The 21494-nt window shown below is 67.3% G+C and overlaps 4 protein-coding genes across 8 annotated transcripts in view; 1 reads left to right on the forward strand and 3 right to left on the reverse strand.

Moving 5' to 3' along the window:
• Nucleotides 1–4500, forward strand: part of SH3GL1 (SH3 domain containing GRB2 like 1, endophilin A2) — a 30337-nt gene extending 25837 nt beyond the window's left edge. Inside the window, exons 8-10 of one of the 2 annotated variants that reach the window (XM_056338502.1) lie at nt 212–336; nt 813–866; nt 2519–4500. In XM_056338502.1, the coding sequence (XP_056194477.1) occupies nt 212–336; nt 813–866; nt 2519–2715 (376 nt within the window). In that variant the 3' untranslated portion in view covers nt 2716–4500. The remainder of the gene's footprint in view (nt 1–211; nt 337–812; nt 867–2518) is intronic. The other variant, XM_056338503.1, reaches the window with a different exon arrangement.
• Nucleotides 4501–4853: 353 nt separating this feature from the next.
• MPND (MPN domain containing) lies at nt 4854–8576 on the reverse strand. The gene is given in 17 exon segments (XM_056338506.1): nt 4854–5075; nt 5185–5277; nt 5517–5605; nt 5695–5769; nt 5847–6015; nt 6089–6165; nt 6244–6316; nt 6467–6563; nt 6661–6701; nt 6704–6980; nt 7066–7157; nt 7159–7209; nt 7211–7258; nt 7260–7298; nt 7568–7580; nt 7582–7786; nt 8512–8576. Coding segments are annotated over 17 exon segments (1533 nt in total). The 5' UTR covers nt 8519–8576; the 3' UTR covers nt 4854–4988.
• Nucleotides 8577–11009: 2433 nt separating this feature from the next.
• FSD1 (fibronectin type III and SPRY domain containing 1) lies at nt 11010–15998 on the reverse strand. 4 transcript variants are annotated; one of them, XM_056338206.1, is made up of 13 exons: nt 15867–15998; nt 15244–15339; nt 15004–15114; nt 14826–14927; nt 14078–14100; nt 13754–13875; nt 13032–13241; nt 12758–12856; nt 12462–12621; nt 12283–12362; nt 11823–12074; nt 11321–11409; nt 11010–11213 (listed from the first exon to the last, which is right to left on the reverse strand). In XM_056338206.1, the coding sequence occupies exons 1-13, from the start codon at nt 15975–15977 to the stop codon at nt 11103–11105; spliced, it is 1566 nt and encodes a 521-aa protein (XP_056194181.1). In that variant the 5' UTR covers nt 15978–15998; the 3' UTR covers nt 11010–11102. The 4 variants fall into 4 exon arrangements, with proteins under 4 accessions (XP_056194181.1, XP_056194180.1, XP_056194183.1 ...); XM_056338205.1 differs by having other exon boundaries at nt 15004–15135; XM_056338208.1 differs by having other exon boundaries at nt 15853–15944.
• A 1226-nt stretch (nt 15999–17224) lies between these two features.
• On the reverse strand, nt 17225–20611 carry SHD (Src homology 2 domain containing transforming protein D). Its single transcript, XM_056338210.1, has 6 exons — nt 20180–20611; nt 19444–19534; nt 19116–19328; nt 18388–18526; nt 17869–17988; nt 17225–17633 (listed from the first exon to the last, which is right to left on the reverse strand). The coding sequence occupies exons 1-6, from the start codon at nt 20408–20410 to the stop codon at nt 17447–17449; spliced, it is 981 nt and encodes a 326-aa protein (XP_056194185.1). The 5' UTR covers nt 20411–20611; the 3' UTR covers nt 17225–17446.
• Between the last annotated feature and the right edge of the window lie 883 nt (nt 20612–21494).

The raw sequence follows: 21494 nt of genomic DNA on the forward strand, positions 1-21494 counted from the left end.
GAAGCCTGGGGCATGTGGCCCTCTCCAAGGGCAAGGTCCCAAACCCTGGGCAAGATCCATCTTCAGAACACCCCAGTGCAGTGTGTTGTGCAGATTCTTGGCAACAAACCAATTTGCAACTTTGCATGGCCACTGAGGAGGATAGATACCACGTTGATATCATATTCTGTTTCACATTTCACTTTATCCACATTTCTTTTCCTTCCTCCAGAATGAGGGAGGCCTCCTCACGTCCCAAGCGGGAGTACAAGCCCAAACCCAGGGAGACATACGACTTTGGAGACACTGACCAATCTAACGGGGGCTTCTCTTGCAATCCTACCCCCAAAGTCTCAGGTAAAGTTGTCCCCTGCGTGCGCACACGGGTGCCTCTGGAGCAGCCTCTTGGGGCTGGAGGGGAGCTGCTCTGCCTGGAAGTGATGTTTCTGGTGTGCTGGATGTGCCTGCACGAGCTGGTGGCTCTGAAAAACGTCAGAAATGCCTCTAGACTTGGGCTGTTTTCTCTTGGGGCTCAGCAGCCTTTGTTATATTGGCTTGGGGATGTCCCAGCAGGGTCTGCAGCCCAGGCCACTTGGCGTGTGGTGCCCGGTCAGTGCCAGCAGTGGCAGACAGCAAAAATGAATCATCTCTTGCTCCCTCCCTGTCTTCCATCATGCTGCATTTGTCCCTCCCTGGTCCCAGCGAGGCAGGCAGGTTTCTAACACAGCATGTGGGCTGCCCTGTTTCTCCTCACAGATCCTCCCTTTGGGCCCTACCTTTCCCTCTCTCCAGTTCACGTTGGTTTAAGCATGTCTCTTTTTGTTTGGAAGCAGCTTCCTCCTCTTTCCGATCCGACAAGCCGTCCCGGGCCTCCGTCAGGAGTATCCGTGAGTTTCCTCCCTCTGCACTGCATGATGTGTGACCATCTCTCCCCATCCCTCCTCGCTTCTCCTTCCGTGATGCTGCTGCTTGGAGCCGCTAATACCTCCGTGCTGAGCCTGGCCAGCAGAACAGCTAAGCTAAGCTAAGCCTTAAGCTAAGCCCCAAATTAAAACAGCCACGCTATACTGGTATTTACCACGCCAAAGCTGGGGTCGTCACTCACCCGGAGGAGCTGTAGCAGCTACCATCACACAGGCATGTCCTGCGTGAGGCCACAGTGATCAGATGCTTTTCCATGAGGCATCAGACACCTTGAGGATTACCCCACTCTTGTTCCAAGCACCCAGCCTGGATCTCTCCCACCCCTACTCGTGCTGCCCCTCATACCCTGCTGCTGAGGGCTGGGGGGAGCAGGCAGAGCCTCAGCATGCTGAGCAGGTTTGGTGGTCCCAGCTGGGCAGCAGGGAGCCTCGGATGGGTTCCTGGGATGACGTGGGGTCCGTGGGTCAGCGTTCCTGCTGAAGGGACCCCTTGGGGTCCCAAGGCCAGGCTGGGTCTGTGGCTCAGAGCCGTTGCGGTGGGGAAAGCTCGTGGTGGCGCAGCAAGGAGGCAGGAGGACTTGAGGAGCCTGGTATAGGGAAAGAGCCACAGTGGTGGGACCAGCCTGGTATTTTGGGGAGTTGTTTCAAAACCGTGAATCTGCTTGGCTGCCGCTTTCGGTGTTTTCAGAGTTCTCTTCTCATGCTTGGTCCTTTCTTGCTGTGGGTATTCAGCAGAGCAGATGTGCTGGCTGCTGGTCGTGCCGTTCCCCTTGCCCTGGTTGGGAGAGTGCTAGTGCAGAGCCACAGGGCAACGGGGAGGGGAGCGGGGGCCCTGCAGACCCTGGTGGTCTGTATTCGCTTGGTCCCCTTCCAGCAGGATCCCTGCAGGTGCAAAGCCGAGTGCCTGCTCATCCCAAAACGTTAGCACAAAGACAGAGCAAGCAGCAGCTTTCCCGGCTACAAAAAAATCCCTTTTGCAGTCAGAAAGTCTGATGCTTAAATCGTGGAGCTGAGATGGGGGAAGAAGACTGGGTTTCTCCCCATTTTTTTTGGGGGGGGGGCAGGGGGGCTGCTAATTGAAGCTCTGTGCTCAGGGAGGCAGGGGTAGTCCTCTCCCTCCCGTCGCCCACAGAGTCAAGGTGACCCCTGTAAAGCAGAGGGACCCCCGGGGTGGTCCTCCATGTCCTCATGTCTGACCCAGCAGCTTCCCTCATCTCTGGGGACAAACACGGCTTTTCACCGCCTGGTTTCCAGCGTGGTGGTCTCGTGGCGGTGGGAACAGCTCGGAGCAGGAGCAGGCAGGATGGGGGGCTGGGGGCAGGGGCTGCTCTGGGAGAAGGTCACGAAGGAGGTGGTTGGAGCAAGACAGCAGAGGAGCTTGTGGGCTGAAAGCCGGTGAGGGGTTCGTGCCGAGTTAGTGCTCTAGCAGCGCCGGGCAGGGCGAAGGGGCAGTTTCCCCGCGCAGGGCAGAGCTGGGCTGTGAAACCAGCTGTGGGAGCCCGGCCCTGGCGGAGCCGCTGATCCCCGGCAGGAATCCCTGGCATCGGCGGAGCTGGGGGCTTGAGGGATGGTGTGTGGGGGTCCGGCTCACCTCTGCCCCTCGCCTCTCCCCACAGCCCCCCTGGACCAGCCCTGCTGCAAGGCTCTCTACGACTTCGAACCTGAGAACGACGGTGAGCTGGGCTTCAAGGAAGGGGACGTCATCACCCTCACCAACCAGATCGACGAGAACTGGTACGAGGGCATGATCAATGGCCAGTCGGGCTTCTTCCCCCTCAACTACGTGGAAGTGCTGGTTCCGCTACCTCAGTGAACGGCATGGCTCCTGTCCCCGCTCCCGGCGCGGGCCGAGCTCCATTCCACCTCCATCCCGACACCGGCCCGCCCTCGGCAGTGGGGCCGTGCTATATCTGCATCACCTCGGGGCGAGATTGCCACCAGGGAACAAGCCAGAAGGGTCAAATGGCCCCCCCCAGCCCCTTGAATTTGGTTATTTTAATTAATTTTTTTTTTTTTTTTTTTTTTTTGTCCTTCTGGTGCTTGAACTTCGGTACTTTGCGCGCCCTGCCAGGTGTGTCCCCCCCCCCGGGCTGTACGATTGTCACAGGCCTCTCCCTGTCCAGTTTTTGTTTTTCCTTTGGGTCAAGCATCCGGATGAGCCAGGTGGGAGAGCCAGGATGCGTCCCTTCACGCTGAGCATCAGCGCACGGAGGACATGTGGCACAGTGGCAGGGGACAAAGCAACCCCCAGCATCACCAAGGGGTGAGACCTTGACACTACCCCTCCCCCCACGGGTGCCCAGCCTCCCTACAGCCCAGCACCGATGCAGGACCTGGCTCTTTCGCTCCTGGGGGCTCCAGGGAGGGATGCTGTGGCACAGCAACACTACACCACCCATCAAACACTAAGCCAGCCCCGCGGTGCGGGTGCTGAGCCCTGTCGGGGGCTCTGTGCAGTCCCTGCCTGCCCCAGAGGGACACAGCAAGGATGTCCCCTGCCTGCTGTTGGCCCTGTGCCCCCTCCCTGCAGAGCTCAGCTCCACAGGGGGTGGCTGCTCCCTTCTGCCCTTGATTTTTAAGTATTTTAGGCCAGGTTGCATCTGGACCTTGGGCTTTTCCTACTACAAACTCTACACCGAGTCTGTCAGAGTTGGGGGATAATTTGGGGGTGGTGGGAGCTGGGCCGCTGCCCAGGGTCTGCCCACCATGGGGCACAGTAGGTTGTGTCTCCTCTCTGAGGCTCTGCACCATCCCCAGGGAGCCACCAGCACCCCGTGCCACAGGACCAGGGATCGTGGCTGTGGGACTGGAGCTCGGCTGATCCTCACGTGCCTTTGCTGTGCCCCCTGTCTCTGCCCCACAGCCACCCTCCTGGGGGGGGTGGGCAACGTGCCCCTCTGGCCACTGTGTTTGGTGGGAAAAGGTATCATACATCTCAGCGCCACTTTCTGCCAGCCCCAAGCATCCCTGCATCTTCCTTATTGTGGGGTCAGGGTGGGGTCCAGCAGCAGCAGCGCTCGCCCCATCTCTCTTGACTCCGTGGTTTTCCTTGCTAGAAAAGTGGTTTCTTTCCCTCTTCCTCAGCCTTGGCCGGGCTCAGCATCTCTCCTCCTCCTCACCTGGCCGGGGGCTGAGCCCCAGCTCCGCACCAGGCCCATGCTGCAGCACATCCCTGTCCCTGCTGTTCCCGGCTCCCGTCACAGTTCCACAGCCCTTTTTAATGATTTTAACCGTGCATGTCAATGTGTGTCCAGTCCCCTGCACACTGTGCTCCGAGCGGGCTGACCAGTGACCCAGTCCCAGACTGGGGGGGGCACAAGGCAGCTCCCCCCTTGATCCCAACAGCACAGGGAGCCCAAGGGACCAGTGCCCCCAGGGCCCTCAACCTTTGTCCCTTCCCAGTGGGGACAGGGGTCACATCCTGGGAACACTGGCTCCTGCTCAGGTGGATTGAATGCGTTTTGTCAGTTGGGACAACCTGCTAGATGGTTTGGGTTTTTGTAATGGTTTCTCCTGGTTTTTAGGGGAAAAAAAAGATGACCCACAAATCTCGACTTGTATCTCTGAATGAAAGTATTAAATGTTTTCTTCTTTCTAATGACTGCGTCCCTCTGTGGCTGCGAGACGGGGCTGCGGGGGGGCACAGTGGGCTGGAGGAGCAGCCCTGGATCAATGTCCCCCTGGTTCAGCCCCCCAGAACAGGCAGCTGGATGGTGACTGCAGCCCATGAGGCCACTGGCACCATCCCAGCAAGATGTCCCCGAGCCAGCGGAGCCGCACGCCGGCCGCCTCTCAGGAACTGCTCTTTAATCAACTACCACTTCCACAAACAACTTAACAGCCGAGACTCCCACCACCACCACCACCCTCCCCTCCACCGCTGCCCCGTGGGGGCAGGGCAGGAGCCAGCGGGGTCCCGGGACCCCTCGGGCGAGTCCCCTGTAGCAGCAGGCGATGCGGTGTCCCCGCAAGTGCTGCCCCACGCCAGGGCTGGGTGAGCCCCCTGGGGCTGGGGGGGGGCTGCCGAGCCGAGCCCTGGCTGCTGGGAAGGCACCTGGTCCGAACCGAAGGGGGGCTCCCAGCCCCTCAGCTGCTGAGCTTGAGGAGGCTGTAGATCTGCTCCAGGACGTGGGTGAAGCTCTGGTCTTTGGGGGTGCGGGATGCCAGGGAGCCCTGAGATGGGACGCAGCCCGGTTAAATTAACACACCGGGGTGGCCACAGCTCAAGCTCCAGCTCCAGCCCCCCTCCCCCCAAGCCCAGCGGAGGAAGACCCCTGCTCACCTTAAGCTTGTCCAGGTAGGTTTGATCCTGACTCCACAGCTCCTGGAACTTCACCAGGTCGGGGGCTCCCTTATAAAACTCCACCAGCAGCGTCTGGGGTGGGGGGGAAGAGAGGGGCTGCAGGCACCGGGGCTGCCCCGAGCCTGGGCACGTGCCTCCCGCCCGGCACCCAGACCTCGGCAGCACCGTGGGGATGGAGGAGGGATTGTCACCGTCACTGGGGCTAAGGGCAGGAGGGGGATGATGGGTGGCAGAAGCTCAGCCAGCCCCCAATGGGGCCGGGGTCCTTGCTGGGCTGGACGGGGTTTTCGGGGCCCCCACCCCACACTCACCATCTCCTGCAGGACGTCGTTGGTGAGGAATCCATCCTGGATGTAAGCCACCTCCACGTCCATGGGGATGCCGTAGTCGTTGGGCCGTGCTGGAGGACAGAGGAGCGGCGCAGAGGGGTCACCCCACGGCACTGGGGCCACCCCCACCCCAAATACCTGCCCCCGGGACCGGCAGCACCCACCTCTGGCGGCGGCATCACCCAGAAGGGTGCGATTTTGGACTCCCCGCCGGGGTTGCCATGATAGTAGGGTCCTGGGAGGGAGAGGTGGGGCTGACACGGGGGGGCCGCAGCCCCAGCACCCCCGGCATGGTGGGGACCGGGCGCTTACCGCAGATGAGAGCCAGGCAGGGCTGGAAGCTGTTGCCGCTGCCCTGCAGCTTGAGCTGGTAATCCATCTGCGCGTCGATGTCGTGCAGGGAGGGCAGTGCGGGGCCGAAGGGGTGGCTGTGGTACCAGCCCACCAGCGACAGCCCCCGCAGGAACAGGCTCTGGCAGATCTGGGTGGGCAGGTAGCCGTGGGGACGGGTCCCCCGGGACCCCCACACCCCACACCCCCCGGCGCTGCTTTACCTCCTCCTCCACGGCACCGGCAGCTTCGGCATCGCCCAGGCGGGTCCGGCACGGGAAGGCTCGCAGCACCGTCAGCACTGCGGGGGGGCGGGCACAGGGGTGGGTGGCTCTGCTGTGGGCTGGGCAAGGGGGGACCCCCCCACCCCGCTACCTACATTGTGTGTTGGTGTCCCACCGCCCCCCAGGTAGCCCACCCACTTCGCTCCGCGTCAGGTGGCTATGGAAGTCCTAAAGGAAAAGGTTAAAATCAACAGTTTGGCCCCGAAGTGACACGGGGACGGGGGGGGGGGCACAGGATGACTCCCCCTCCCTGCAGGTGTCCCCAGTGCCATTAGAGCTGTCCCAGCCTGTCCTCCCCTCCCCGGGGAGGGGACGCACCAGGAGCAGCAGGACGTTGCTGGAAATGGCCACGTTGAAGGGCTGGAACTTGTTGATGGCGGCGAACGATGTCACCTCCACCAGGGTCTGGGGGCTCCTGGAAGAGCCGCAACCCCCTCTGCCACCGCTGCCCCCCAGCCCCTCCTGTGCCTGTGGGTGGCACCCGTGGGGCTGGGGTCCCTGTCACACCCTACCTGGCCGAGTCACGGGTGCCCAGGGTGCAGTAGCGGACGGGGGCACCCGGGGTTTGCTCTCCAACCGCTTCGCCGTGGGGGCCGTGATCTGCGAAGCACAATGCCCCGTCACCCGCCGCCGAGCTGCCTGGGGTCCCGCGGGACCCCCGTGCCACCTTACCCATCCCCGCCGGCTCCGCCAGGCTCTTGCATTGTTGTTCTTGCTCCTCTCCTCCAGCTTTTTGGTAACCGCCAGCTCCGGCACAGGCGCCCGACCCTCCCTCGTCGCCTCCTCCTCTTCATCCTCAGGCATCTCCTCCTCCTCGCCCTCACTGGCCAGGCTCTGCCGGCAGCACAGGGCTGGCACCCATCCTGCCACCCACACTGGGGGTCCCTGGCAGGGGGCTGGGGGGGCAGCCCACCCACCTCCTCGGCAGGCGGCACGTTGGCTGGTGCTTGCGCAGCCACGCGGCTTTGTACTGGTCCAGCTTCTGGCCCTTGTAGCGCACGGACGCCCACACCGCACCCCGACTTCTTGGCGGGGTTCACCAGGCGCTTGCAGTGGGTGGCCCCAGGCGCTGGGCGAGTTGAAGACCTGCCCCGTCTCCTGCCACGTGATGGTTCCCGTCCGCCCCCAGGTCCCCCACGAACTTCTTGCCCTGGGGAGTGTGGGTGAGCCGGGGGGGGGCACCCACCAGTGCCCTGTGCCCCGTCCCCATGCCCTATGCCCCACCCCTGTCCCCCCGTCCCCTGTCCCTGCACCCTGTCCTCCATCTCTCTTCCCCATCCCTGTCCCCCATCCCTGTGCCCTGTCCCCCCTCCCTGTCCCATGTCCCCCACCCCTGTGCCCTGTCCCCCATCCCTGTCCCCTGTGCGCTGTCCCCCAACCCAATCCCCACGCTGTGTTCCCCGCGCCGGTCAGGCTCACCAGGTAGTAGATCGCCACGGGCCGGCTCGAGGAGCCCGTCGCGGAGCAGGACGCGGAGGGTGATGCCGCGGCGGGTGAGCACGGCGCCCCGGGTGTCCCCTGCCACCTTGGCCCCACTCCCGGCCTCCGGCTCGGCCTCCGCCTCGTCCAGCCCCGGCTCCAGCTCGTCCTCGTCCTCCTCCAGGCACTCATCCCCGCCGGGGGACGTGGCCACCAGCGCTGCGGGGGGGACACATGCCATGTGGGGTCCTCCCTGGGGGCAGCACCCCTGGGTGTCCCCCCAAGAGCACCCTTGGGTGTGTCCCCCTCATGTCTGCCTGCAGGTGGGGACACCGGGACAGGGCTGCACAGGGACACGGGGACATGAAGATGATGCCATGGGGATGTTGGGGCACAAGCATGCAGGGACACAGAGGGGACACAGGGTCACAGCAGGGGGTGAGCACAGGGACAGGGGGATGGGGTACACTGCCAGGGGCGGGGGGGAGATGCAGCGGTGTGAGGACACAGGGACATGATGACAAAGGACAAGGGGACATGGGTGTGGGACATGGGGGCTGTGAGACATGGGGCCGTGGGGCCACGGCTGGGGGCCAGGGCACACAGAGGACAGGGGCTCGTCCCCCCAGCCCCGCGTGTCCCCCGACGCCGGGAGCCCGGGGGGGGGGGGGCGGGGGAGCGGGGCTGTCCCCACCCGCGGGGTCCCGGGCCCGGCGCGCGCCCAGGGTCCCGCGTGCCCGTGCCCCGCGTGCGGGTGGCTGTGAGCACGCGCGGGGCCACACGTGTGTGCGGGAGGCGCGCGCGCGCAGGTGCATGTGCGCGGGGGCGCGTACCCCGGGGGGGCGGCGGGGGCGCGGTGCGCGCGCATGTGTGCGTGTGCGCGCACGGTGCGCGCGTCCCCGGCCGGGGGGTGCCCGTGCGTGCCCGGTGCCCCCCGCCCCTACCTGCCATGCTGCGCTCGCGCCGCTCCCGCCTCCCCGGTGCGCGCGGCGGCGCCACGTGATGGGGCGGCCCCGCGCGCCCCGCCCCGCCTGGGGGAGCGACACCGGCACCGGGGGGGCGACACACACACACATCGGGGGGGGGGGACGGGGGACACCGGAATCGAGGGGGGCGGCACACCGGAACCGGGGGGGCGACACACACGCACATCGGAGGGGGGGTGACACCGGTATCGGGGGGGCGACACACACACACACGGGGGGGGGGGGGAGGGACCCGGCACCGGGGGCCGGGGGGGAGTGGGCACACACACATGTTGGGGGGGTGGACCGGCACCGGGGGAGGCGACACACACACGGGGCGGGGGACGACGACTGACGGACACCGGCACCGGGGGACGCTGGGGGCGCAGGGTAGCGGACGGACGTGGAGGGGACCGGGGGGGGGGGCAGTGTTGGGTGGGTGTTGGGGGACAGAGGGGGCTGGGGACACGGTGGAGGGCACGGGTGGGGATGTGCAGGTTGGGGGGGTCAGGGCTTGGCAGCTCAGGGGGATACAGTGGCGTGGGGGGGTGCAGGGTGCAGGGTTTGGGGACTGAGGGGACACTGGGGGGCACAGGAGGCAGGATTCGGGGGTACAGGGGATGCAGAAGCGGGGACAGGGTTATGGGGGCAGGGGGCAGGCTTAGGGGGATGCAGAGGCGGGGGAGGGGGGCATGAGGGAAAGGCTGCGGACACACAGAGGGTGCAGGAGACAAGCCACCCTCGCGTGTCATTGTGTGTCCCCCCCGCAGACGGCGAGCTGGGAGGCGCAGGTGTGGCGGGGACTCATCCTGACCATGGCGGAGGTGGGCACAGGGTGCTGGCCCCGAGAGGGGGGGGTCCCGGTGGTGCTGCCCCCCCCCCCGATGCGCTACTGCCCGGCCACGTCTTCCAGCTCCCGGAGGGGGTGGAGTGGGACCGCAAGGCCACCCCCGGGACCCCCACCACCTCCCCCAGGACCCCCGAACCACCGCTGCCCCAGTGAGTCGGGTGGGCCAGGGGATGGGCGGGGGGGGGCTTCGTTCTCACTGGGATGTACTGGGGACCAGCATGGCCAGGGTGGCACGGCTGGGGTCAGCCTGCAGCCCCCGCAGCGGGAGCACAGCCCCCGGGTTGGGGGGCATGGGGGGCTCCGGGGGCTCAGCAGGGTCGGGGGTCTGGCAGGACGGCGGTGGCAGTGGTAGCGGTGGCTGGGGGGCACCTGCCAGATGGGATTGGGGGTGGGCATCACTGCCGGGGTGTCACAGCCTGGCACGGAGGTCTGGGGGGGCTGGGAGTGTCAGGGGCAGGCAGGGGGTCCGTGACACCCCCCGCCCCACTCTGCGAGTTCGTAGAGACGGATGGTGAGAACAGGGAGAAGACCCGGGGCGGGGGGAGGTGTGTGTGAGCCCCCTTGGCTGCCCCCCGTGCCCCAGCCCAGCTGCCCCCATGTGCTGAAGCTGTTCCTGAGCCCCCATCACCCTGTACTGCAGCCCCCGGGGGGGCTCGGAGGACCCCCCCCCCCATTTGGGGCCATCTCAGAGGAGCGGACCTACATGAATGAGCAGGGCGAGGCCAGCTGGGCTGGGGGAAACTGAGGCAGGGAGTGTGTCCCCATGTAGACCTCTGACCTTCTCTGTAGGTGAGCGAGACCCCCAGAGCTCCGTGCCCCGGCCTGCCTCCCCCAGCCCCGCTGCCACCCCACGATCACGGTGAGGGGGTCCCAGGTGCCTGGGTCCCAGCGCTGGGGATGGGGGAAATGGGGGGGGGCAGGATCCAGATGCCTGGGTGCTGTCACTGGCTGGCGGGGAAGAGGGCAGTGAGCAGGGTGGTTCCTCTGGGGTCAGCGGCTGGGGGGGGGGGAGGGGGCCCAGCTGCCGGGGTCCCCTGCCGGGCAGTGCCCCCCCCAGGCACAGGCATGGCGGAGGAGCTTGCCAAGAAGCTGCAGCTGCGCCGAGCTCTCATTGCAGACTGACGGGTGTCAGCACAGGGGGGCTGCTGGCCCCCCTGCTTCGTGCCAGGGACCAGCTAGGGCAGCAGTAGCGCCCCCCCCAGGGCAAAGCCATTCCCAGCCCCCCCCCCCCCCCCCCCCCCCCCCCGGCCCAGGCACCCCCGGGGGAGGGGGGATGCAGACAGCACAGCCCAGCCAGGGGCAGCAGTGGACCCCCAACCCATATACTGGGAGGGGGGGCATCACCCCAGGTGCCATCCTGAACAAAGGCACTGCCCTGCTCAGCACCGTCCCAGCTCCTTGTGCCATGGGGGTGGCACCGGGACCCACCCCCAAATCCCCCCTCCCCCCCCGGGGTTGGTGCCCCCGGCTGCCCCGTGCCCCAGCCACGGCCGCGTCACACCTACATCCCAGTTTATTCTTCAGGCCAGAAGCAGCTCTCGATGGCGAGGGGTGACATGCCCAGCCCGGTGCCAGCAACGTGGGGGGTGGCACAGAGTGGGGGGGGTCAGCTGGCGGGGCCCTCCAGGGGCTGGCACAGCCCTGCCAGTGCAGTGGATGGGGGGGGGTGGGGGGTACATTCAGTGCTCTCGCCTGGGGGGTGCCTGCGGGGGGCACGGCTCTAGGGCAGGCTGGCGTTGGAGCTGCTGGCCGTGCTGTTGCGTTTCTGGAGGCATTTCACCGCGCTGGGCACCTGCAAGCCCGAGGAGACGTGGAAGCTGCCGCACCAGACCTGCGGGCACAGAAGTGGGGCTTGGCTGGGGGGGGCACAGGGCTTGGGGGGGCTGAACCCCACCAGCGGCAGCCCCACAGCGCTGCCCAGCCCTGCTGGCCCCTTACCATGAAGGCAGGCAGCACTGGCTGCGTGAACTTGGCCTTGAAGGTGTGGAGCAGCTGCTTGGTCCTGGCGTTGTAGAAAGACAGGAACCCTGTGGGCACAGGGGTGGGGCGTGGGGGGTGGGCACAGAACTTGAAGACCCTCAGCACAGTGTCCATGGTGGTAGCAATGCCCATGGTGGACACGCTGGTGCCCATGGTGGTGGCACTGGACATGCTGATGTCCATGGTGGTGGTGGCAATGCCCATGGTGGACATACTAATGCCCATGGTAGTAGCGATGGACACCACTGGAGCCCATGGTGGACACGCTGGTGCCCATGATGGTGGCAATGTCCATGATGGACATACTGATGCCCGTGGTGGTGCTGGACATGCCAGTGTCCATGGTGGTGGTGGCAATGCCCATGGTGGAGGACCAGCTGGCGCTGGCGGTGCCCATGTTGGTGGCAGTCCCTGTGCCCACCCCCAAGGCTGCCTGATTGTCACCCCATCCTGCACCCACCTTCATGGAAGTTGCAGTAGACACCGATGCAGTCGGGCACGGGCACGTCCAGCACCTTGGCCTTGTTGGCGTGCTTGGCGCTGAAGCTGACCTGCAGCCAGTTGTTGAGGTGGAGGCACCAGGAGGCCGAGGTCTTGCCCAGCTGGTCAAATTTGCCCAGGCTGCGATATGCCACCCCCACGCCGAAAGCTTTGCTGTCCCGGTCGTACCGCACCTCCCAGTAGTGGTCGTCACCATCGATCAGCGTGTCACCTGCAGGCACGGGGCACGGCTCTGCCTTGTGCACCCATGGGTGCCCCATCCTGACCCCAGCCCCGCAGGTCCCTCTGGGTGCCCCATGCCCACCTACATCACCCCTGTGCCCCCAGGGCCACCCTCTCCTCTGCTCCATGCCCCCACCTGCACCCCCGGGTGCCTGCAGGGTCTCCACCAGCACCCAGTGGGTGCCCCCAGCTCTCACCCAGAACCGTGTAGGACTCGGCGGTGAAGCGATCTCTGCCCCCACGCCCTGAGGGCATCCTCTTGGGTGACTGCACCACCCTAGGACAGACGGACGCCAGCGAGGAGGGGTGGGTGGGCATTACCTGGGCGGGGGGGGGGGGGGGGCAATGCTGGGGTGACAAGGGGGGATGACATTACCTGGCAGGCGAGTTGGCGGGCGAAGCCGTCCTGCCCTTGCCGTCTTTCTCACGTGCCTTGACATCCTGCACCTTGCCCCCCGTGGCGTCCCACTCTACGCTGAGCTCCTCCACCCGCAGGTTCTGGTGGCACGTGCTGGCATCCAGCCGAAACATGAAAGCTGGGGACAGCCACCATCAGCGCGTCACCCCCCCTCGCCTGGCACCAAGGGGCCATGGACCCTGGCACGCTTGGGAAGGGGTAACATGGGGTGGCATGGGGGGTGACGGATGCTCTGCCACCCTGCCGGTACCCACCTCTTGTCTCTAAAGTGACCGGCTCGGAGAATTCGCCTGCCACAGCCTTGTTACATGCCCGTACCCGAAAATTCATGTACTTCATGTCAAACTTCAGCCCTGTGGGCACAGAAGGGTCACAAAGCTGGGCATGGGGGGAGTATCGGCGACCTCCATGTCCCCTACAAAGCCTGGCACTGCCACCCAGCCCCCTGGGACAGCCCCAGCCCCCTGCCACCCATGGTGCCTGCTCAGCCTGGCACACCTGGGGCTGGTTTTGCCCCTGTGCCCTCACCGGAGAGGGTGTACTCGGTGCCCTTGATGCCCTCAACCACCATCCAGGGCTGGTCCTCCTTGGCGCGGGGCGGCCCCTCAAAGTTGGTCCTGCGGTACTCCAGCACGTAGTGGTCTATCTTGCTGTCCTCGTCGGGCATCCTCCAGGCCAGTGTCACACAGTTATCGGCCACCAGTGACTCCGCCAGATCGATCTCGGGGGTGCTGGGCACTGCCCGCAGGAACAGCTGTGCCAGTGTCCCCCCACCCACTGCAGCCCTCCTGCCAGCCACGGTGTCCCCAGCACCCCGAGGCACCCCCAGGGCGCCCTTAGATCCCAGGGGCTCAGCGCTTCGGGGACCCCAGGCATGGAACCCACAAGGGCCCACAGGCACAGCACCCTAGAGACCCCACATGTGGGATCCCAGAGACCCCAAGCCTGGCACGGGCTGCACCCCTGGGCACAGCATCCAAACCCCCTCATCCCTCCATCCATCCCTGGCACCTTCTCGACCCTCTGGATGGGGTACCACAGGGTGCCCCAGGCCTGGCACCCCCCACTGCTCCTCACCTCATCCTGCAGCACCCAGGAGAGCCCTTAAACCCTGCACCCCTGTCCCTGTGCCAGATCCTTGCCAGGCTGGCACAGCCCTCTGTGCCCCCAGCACTGCCTTTCCCTTGCAGCAGGAGAAACCCACCCACTGTGGCCTGTCCCTCCATGTCCCCATCACCCGCGGGCAGTACCTGGCAGGAAGGCAAGGGCCTGGAGCAGGCGGCGTTCCTGGGCAAAATCCACCATCAAGTGGCTCATGTTGTCGCTCACCTTGGCCTTGAGTGAGAGGCGGAAGGCAGGTGCCATTGTCACACTGTGCGAGGGACACGGGGCCATGGGTCAGTGAGGCTGGGAGGCAGACACCCACCCAGCCCTGACTGCCCAGCCCCTGCCCTGCGTGGGGAGATGGGAAGGGTGGGAAGAGCCACCCCAGCACCCACAGGGCCACCCGCCGCGGGGCCCTGGCCGCGAGGAGGTTGGGGGTTAGTGGGGCTGGGGGCACGGGGGTGCCGTACCTATCCTTGATCTGTTTGGCAGCCTTGTGAGCGCAGAGGAAAAGAGGAGGAAAAAAAAGAGTGAGACAGCAGTGCCAGGAGCCAGCGCGGTGCAGCATGCCCGGACCTCCGCTCCACTGCCAGCATGGCAGAGCATGCCCGTGTCCCTGCTGAGGTGCCCAGCAGAACAGGATCCCTGCATCCCTGCTGCGGTACCCCCTGGCACAGCATCCCCACAGCAGTATCCCCTGGCACAGCATCCCCACAGCGGTACCCCTATGGCACAGCATCCCTGTGTCACTGCTGCAGTACCCCCTGGCACAGCATCCCCACAGCGGTACCCCCATGGCACAGCATCCCCACAGCGGTACCCCCATGGCACAGCATCCCTGCATCCCCACGATGGTACCCTGTGGCACAGCATCCCTGCATCCCCACTGAGGTACCCCATGGCCACAGCACCCCCATGGCACAGCATCCCGATGCCCCCAGTGTCCCTTTGTCTCAGGAGAAAGGGGGCACCGGGCAGCTCTGGGCAGGCTGGGGATAACCTGGGGGGTCTGCGTGCCCCCCCGCCACCCCAGCAGCAGGCACAGCCAGCCCAGCGTTGCCCCAGTGCTCAGCACAGAAAGAAAGGAGGGTGCCCACCCAGGGTGAGCGCAGCCCCGGGGTGGCATGAACCAGCCAGCAAGGGGGAAGGGGAGTCAGGACACCCCCAGCATGGGGGGCAGCTGGACGAGGACATCCCCCCACGCCGGTGGGGACGCACCTGGAGGAAGTCATGGCGGTTAGCTGTCTCCAGGGCCTGGTTGGCCGCCTCCAGCAGCTCCTCTGAGCTCTCCAGGGCCTTGGCACACTCCGCAAGCTGGGCCTGGTGTGGAGGGGAGAGAAGCAGCGGTGGGCGAGGGTGCCGGTGGCGGCGGGGGGCATGCAGGGTGGGCGCCCACCTGCAGCTCGTAGGTGCGGCTGGCGCGGTCCTGCTTGATCTTCATCAGCATCTCGTCCTTCAGCTCGTCCAGCAGCGTGTACAGTGACTGGAACTCGCTCTCCAGGTCCTCCTGCACCCGCGACGAGTTGGCCTGGTCACAACGCCTGGGGCGTCAGCGGGGGCCACCCCCCCCGGCTGTGGGACCCCCGTGTGTGCCGGGGATGGGGTCCCCAGGGGGAGGGCGGGGGCTCCCTGGTACCTCCACATTCTGCATCATCTGCTTGAGGGAGTAGATGAAGTTCTGGATCTCCTCATTCTTCACGGCCAAGGTGGTGATGATCTTCCGCAGAGACTCCTGCCCGGCCCCCCCAACCCACCGTCAGTGCCCTCCGGCCCCCCCCGCCCCTCCGAGCCCCCCCCCGGCTCCCCCCCCCGCCAGGCCCAGGCGTGCCAGGCGCCGGGAGCCAGCGGGCATGGCGGGAGCGGGATGACTTGGCAAGTGTGTGTGTGTGAGAGCGACAAGGGCAGGGGGGGGGACAGCGGGGGGGGCAGCCCTGCACCCCTCCCTCCCGCACCGCCCTCAACCCCCGCATCCCTCCTGCCTCCAGACCTTCATCCGCTCCAGCCCCTCTTCCTTCCTTCCTTCCTCCCTCCCTCTCTCCCTCTCTGTCTCTCCCTCCCTCCCTCCTTCATCCCCTCTTCCTCCCTCCCTCCCTCTCCATCCCTCCCTTCATCTTTCCTCCATTCCCCTTCTTCTTCTTCTTCCTCCTCCTCTCCTCCTCCTTCCCCCCCTCGCCCCCTCCGCGGCTCCCCCCTCGCCCCCCACTCCGTTCCCCGCCGCGCCCGGCCCGGCCCGGCCCGGCCCCACCTGGTCGCCCATACCGGGCCGGCCCCGCCGCCGCTCGGCCCCGCCGCCACCAACAAAGGGGGAGCGGCGCCGCCGCCCCGCCCCCCGGCCCCGCCCGCTGGGGGCGTGGCCCCGCCCCGCGGCATGCTGGGAGATGTAGTCCGGGGACGGACACACACCGCCCCGCGCCGCCCCCGGCAAGGGGCGGGTGAGACCCTCGGTGTGGGCCTCCGTCCCGGTAGGGCCCCCCCGCGCCGCCCCGGGGGGGGTGTCCCCAGCGCCCCCCCGGCTCTCCCTGTGAGGCTGTGCTGGGCCCTAAGCCCACTCTGAGGCCAGGAGGTGCCCCCTCCCCAAATGCCCCTTCCCCATTTACCCCTGCACCTCTCTGCCCCCCGCCCATCCTAACCCCCTCCCAAACACCCCCAAGCCCCTCTCCCTCCAAATACCCCCCGCCCACCTACCCTTGTACCCTGCCCCGTGCCCAAATACCCCCGTGTCCCCCCCACTCCACACACCCCCATGCCCGCGCCCCCTGCCCGCTCATCTGGGCTCACCCCAGGCACCCCCCAGGGCTGGGGGCACCCAATAGCCCCCCCTCAGCCCCCCGGCCGTGCCAGCCACTGCATCATGTCTTGGGGGGAACAAGGCTGGCCATGCTCAGCCCTGTTCCCCTCGGCACCCACTGCCCCCCCCAGACATGGGCATCTGCCTGAAGATGTTGACCCCCACCGCCCCGCAAAGCTGCCACCGCCTGCCACAGTGATGGACACCAGCACATACCAGGGGGGCTGCAGGGGGCACAGGGCCTCCCACCCCCCCTCCCACCCTCCCCCAGCCCTGAGACAATCCCAGCGTGCAGCCGATGCCCAGCTGGGGGGGGCACCCTCCCCAGCTCTGCCTTTCTGCAGGAAAAGCCCCCAAAAAGGGGTTTTGCAGCACCCTGCCACCCTGCTTGTCATCTGCACAGCACCCACCCTGCAGCACCCAGTGCCCCCCCGCTGCCCCCCACCTGCCCACCGAGCACGAGCAGCTCATACCAGTGTGCTGGGGGGTTAGCATGTGGCTGGGACGCGGCAGGCTGCTGGGGCCCCCCCATTTCAAGGGAGCCACTCGGTGGTCCCACGGCCTCGTCCCATGCCAGCATGCAAAGCCTGCACTGACTGCACATGTAGCACCTGCTCCCCCCCGCCATGGTTCCGCTGGGGGGGCTGGTGCCATCAGCCCCCCCATCATGCAGCTGAGCTGGTGTGCGGTCGATGGTGGGTGACCCCAGGTAGTGCCACCTCCAGGCTTTGTCCCCTGGTGGGGGATAGGGGCTCATCTGGACCCCCCCGCCTCACCTGGACCTCTGGGTTCCTGGGGAGATGGTGGGAGTGGGCACAAGGGCAGGACCCAAGTGTTGGGACCAGGATGGGACCGGTGGCAGGGCCACCACATCGTCCTGCCTGAGGGTGTCATGCCTTCCCCCGGAGGCACCATAGAGTTGAGCCTCAAGAGGGACCAGAGCGTCGCCATGCCCACATGCCGCAGAGCACGCAGCAGGCAGGGGCTGCACATCGGCTTTTAATGGGGGGGCTTTGCTGCAGGACTGGGGAGAGGGCACAGCTGGGGAGGGTCACAGGGGCTGCACAGCCACGGGGTAGAGCAGGGAGAGGTGGCGGGCGCCGCGGACGGGCAGTGCCCGCGCTGTGTAGTGCCGCACGGCCTCGGGCACCGAGGGGAAGGCGGCTCCGGCGCGGCCGAGCACAAAGTGCTGCTCCCGTGTTCGCGTGAGCTTCACGTGCACGAAGCCATGGCTGCTCCTGCAGGTGGGGAGGGGAAACTGAGGCCCGCAGCGCAGGGCATGGCCACCCCTTGCCCACGCAGGTGCATGTCAACGTGCGTCACTGGGGAACACGTGAACACACGCCAGCATGTGGATGCAAGCACCATGCTGACAGCCCAGCCCCTCTACCCAGGATGCCCCCCATGCCTAGGTTGTCCCCAGGGCTGTCCCTGTGCCCCCCACCCTCCACTCCACCCCAGCCCTGCGCTCACCTGAGCGAGAGCGAGTAGTCATCGGGGCTGGTCTCGCAGTCCCGCACGAGGAAGCTGCCCTCGCGGCACAGTGCCAGCAGCGTCTCGGCGCCTGCCCGCCCAATGGGGCCGTGGTACCAGCTGTGTGGTGGCATGTGGCACCCTGTGTGCATCACCCCAGCACACAGCACCGGGGCCCTCCCAGGACCCATCTGCACCATGGGGCACCCTCCACCCCATGGGGACACACCTATATCATGGGGTACCCATCTGTGCCACGGGCCACCCAACCACGTCAAAGGGACCAACCACCCCATGGGGACACATCCATGCCATGGGGCACCCAACCACGTCAAAGGGGCCAACCACCCCATGGGGCACCCTCCACCCTATGGGGACCCATCCATGTCATTGGGCACCTTCCACCCCATGGGGACCCATCTGTGGTGGACCCTTCACCCCTGAGGGCTGCCTCCACACCATGATGCGGGACTGGGATGCTGATGCCACCCCATGGAAGAGGGACCCGCCCAGACTCACGCCTGCTTCTCCAGGGGCAGCGAGGTGTCCACGTGCCTGGGGCTGGGGGGGCAGCCTGGCCTGGCACCTGGGGGGGGGCGGGGGGGCTGCGGCAGCTGCCGGGACAGGCTGGGGGAGCGCTCAGGGCTTTCAAACTGCACTGCGGGGACAAACGGGGGTGTCACCCCACTGTGGGGTCCCAGCACCCCTGCCTGCTGCTGGGGGGCACCTCTCAGTGCCAGACCACAAAGGAATGTCCCAGATGTCCCCACCGCGGCTCTGCCTTGCCGTGGTCTCCCATTGCCCCCAAGGGGTGGGACCCATGGGTGCTGGTGGGTGCTAGGGCCAGGAGTGGTCTGGGATGATATCCATGGGTGCCACAGGATGCTGGGGTCCCAGGGGTGCTATCCCCAGGTGACAGGGGATGCCAGGGGTCCCTGGGTGGCACCCATGGGAGCTGAGGGATGTGGGGCTGGGGAACCCCAGGGTGGTACCCAGGGGTGCTGGGAGATGCTAGGGGGCAGGAGTGATACCCATGGGAGCTGGGGGACCCTGGGGCAGCACCCATGGAGCTGGGTGACGTGGGGCTGGGGGACCCCGGGGTAGCACCCATGGAGCTGGGGGACACGGGGCTGGGGAACCCCAGGGTGGCACCCATGGCTGCTGGGGGATGCTGGGGGTAAGGAGTGGTACCCAGAGGAGCTGGGGGGGACCCTGGGGTGACACTCAGTCCCCCGGGATGCTGTCACCTGCGAATGCCCGCGAGATGTGATCCTTCTTCCACTCCCAGGGCTGGTCATACTCGTCGGCCGGGCGCTCGTCGTCGCGGGGCAGGCGGCTCTCCCGGGCGGTGGGCACCCCCGGACCCTCCCCTGCCGTCTCCCACTCCTCGTAGGGGGTGTCGTAGAGCTGGGGTCCCCGCCGCGGCTTCGCCCGCCGGCTCTCGCCCTGCTGGGGGCACCCTGGGAACAGGCAAGGCTGGGAGAGGCAGCGAGGCCGGGATGGGTGGGAGGCCCCCTGGCCGTGGGACCCCCACCCGCGGGGCTGGGTGCTGGGGGGTGCCCGGGTGTCACCCACCTGTGGCCTCACCGGGCTCCTCGCAGCCACCCTCGGGCGCCGGGTCCTGCTCTCCCTCAAAGGGCTCCGAGTACTCGCTCTCACCGGGGCCCTGCGGGGGGGCGCCCTGGGTGGGACCCCGGGTGGGACGCGACCCCCACTGCCCCCCCCCCCCCCAGGTCCCCAGCCCCTGGGTCCCCTCCCCGGGACCCTGGAGGCTCCCCCAGCCCCTGATGTGGGTGTCCCCGGTCCTTTCCCCGCTCCCTCCCACCGGGTCCCTTTGTCCCCGGACCCCTTCCCCCTCTCCCAGTGACTCCACCGCCCCCAGCCCCCTTCCAGTGTCGTCCCCCCCGCAACGTGTCCCCAGGTCCTTCCCCGGGGTGCCCTGCTGCCCCCCGAGCCCTTGGCTCTTCCCGGTTCCCGACCACGGTCCCCCGCGGTTCCCCCGGTCCTTCTCCCCAGCCCCTCTGGGTCCTCAAGCCCCCTTCCCCACCTCCCCCCCCATCCCCCTTGTGCCCCCCCGCTCCTTGCCCCCCAGTCCCCCCGCTCGTTCCCAGTTGCCCCACGCGCACTCCTCCGCCCTCACCCAGGTCCTGCTCCCCGGTACCCCCCGGTTCCTCGCCCCAGCCCCCCCTCCCCGCTGCACCCACCCGGTCCCTTCACCCCCCAACGCTGGTGCCCGCGCGTTCCCCCGGGTCTTGCCTCGCTGCCCCCCACCCCCCCGCGCCCCGGTGTCCCCCGTGTCCCCCGCTCGTACCTGCTCCAGCCGGCGGGGGCCGCTCCCCGGCCCCGCGCCCCCCACCCGCACCAGCCGGTGCCGGGGGGAGGCAGCGGGGCCGCGCAGGGCAGCGCCGGGGGGGCCGCCGGGGGGGGCCCCGCTCCCGGTGCCGGTGGGGCGGCGCTCGCCGCCGCTGTAGTCGGGCTGGGGTGGGCGGGGGGGAGAGCGCCGGGCCCCCCGGCCCAGGTACTCCCGGAGCCACTTGGCCATGGCGGGGCCGGCACCGGGAGCGCGGGCGCGCCGGGACCCCCCCGCCGCCGCCGGGAGCCGCTTTGTGTCGCCGCCGCGCGCGGCGCGGACCGGAGCCCCCGGCCCCCCCGCACCCGCCTCGCCGGGGGTGGGGGGACGGGACCCGCACGAGAAGGGGGACGGGCACCGGGGACTCTGCGGGGGACAATGAGGGGGACACGCCGGGAGCCCTGCTGCCCCCCTCTGCGGTGACGGGGGCACCGGGACGCCCGAGTGACAGCGGGACGGGCCCCCCCGTGTGTGCGACAGTGGGAGAAGGGGAGTCACCGGGAGCCCCGGGCACCGACGGGGGGCACAGGCCACCCCCCCGGGCTTCCGGGGGGTCAGGGCACAGGGAAAGAGCTGGGGGGCACCAAGCCTGGGGGCTTCGGATGGCTGGAGGTAGGATGGAGCCCCCAACCACAGGGTCAGCCCCCCCCAGGGAGCTTGTCATGGGGGTTCCTGCCTCCCCCTCTGCCCCGGGGACCACACGGGGGGGTCAGGAGGGCCGGTACCCCCCAACCATGCACCGAGCAGGCTCCTTGTATTGTCTTCCCAGAACAAAGGGCCCCCCCTGGGATCCCGGCCTGGGGTCGGGGTGCAGGGAGCTGCGGGGGGGGCACATGTATGGGAGGAGGACATGGCTGGGGGGGGCCTGCATGGCCAGGGCCCCCCAGCTTTGCTCATGACAGACCCCATCTAACACCAACCCCAGGGCTCAGCCCAATATCCAGCATTAATATTTGAAGAGGCTAATTACAACACTCGTGCAGGGAATGCTAATTGGGACGGGGTGGGCGGGGGGGGGGGCTGGGTTTTCTCCCCGGCTCTCAGAAACGCTCCACAAGGCCCTGGCCCTGCAGCCCATGCCAGAGCGCTTTTTGTGAGCGGGTTAATTAGCAAGAAGCTGCTCGTTAATTAGATGTGGGTGCCTTAAGGAGGGAGTTAATGGACACGGGTGCGGAGACTGAGCCCTGGTTGGGGCAGGAGGGTGCGCGAGGGTGGATAAACCCGTATGATGGGGTGGGGGTCCTTGGGGCTGCCCCTGCCAGAGGCGTGCGGGCAG

Source organism: Falco biarmicus, chromosome 4, assembly GCF_023638135.1.
Source record: "Falco biarmicus isolate bFalBia1 chromosome 4, bFalBia1.pri, whole genome shotgun sequence".
Lineage (NCBI taxonomy): Eukaryota > Metazoa > Chordata > Aves > Falconiformes > Falconidae > Falco > Falco biarmicus.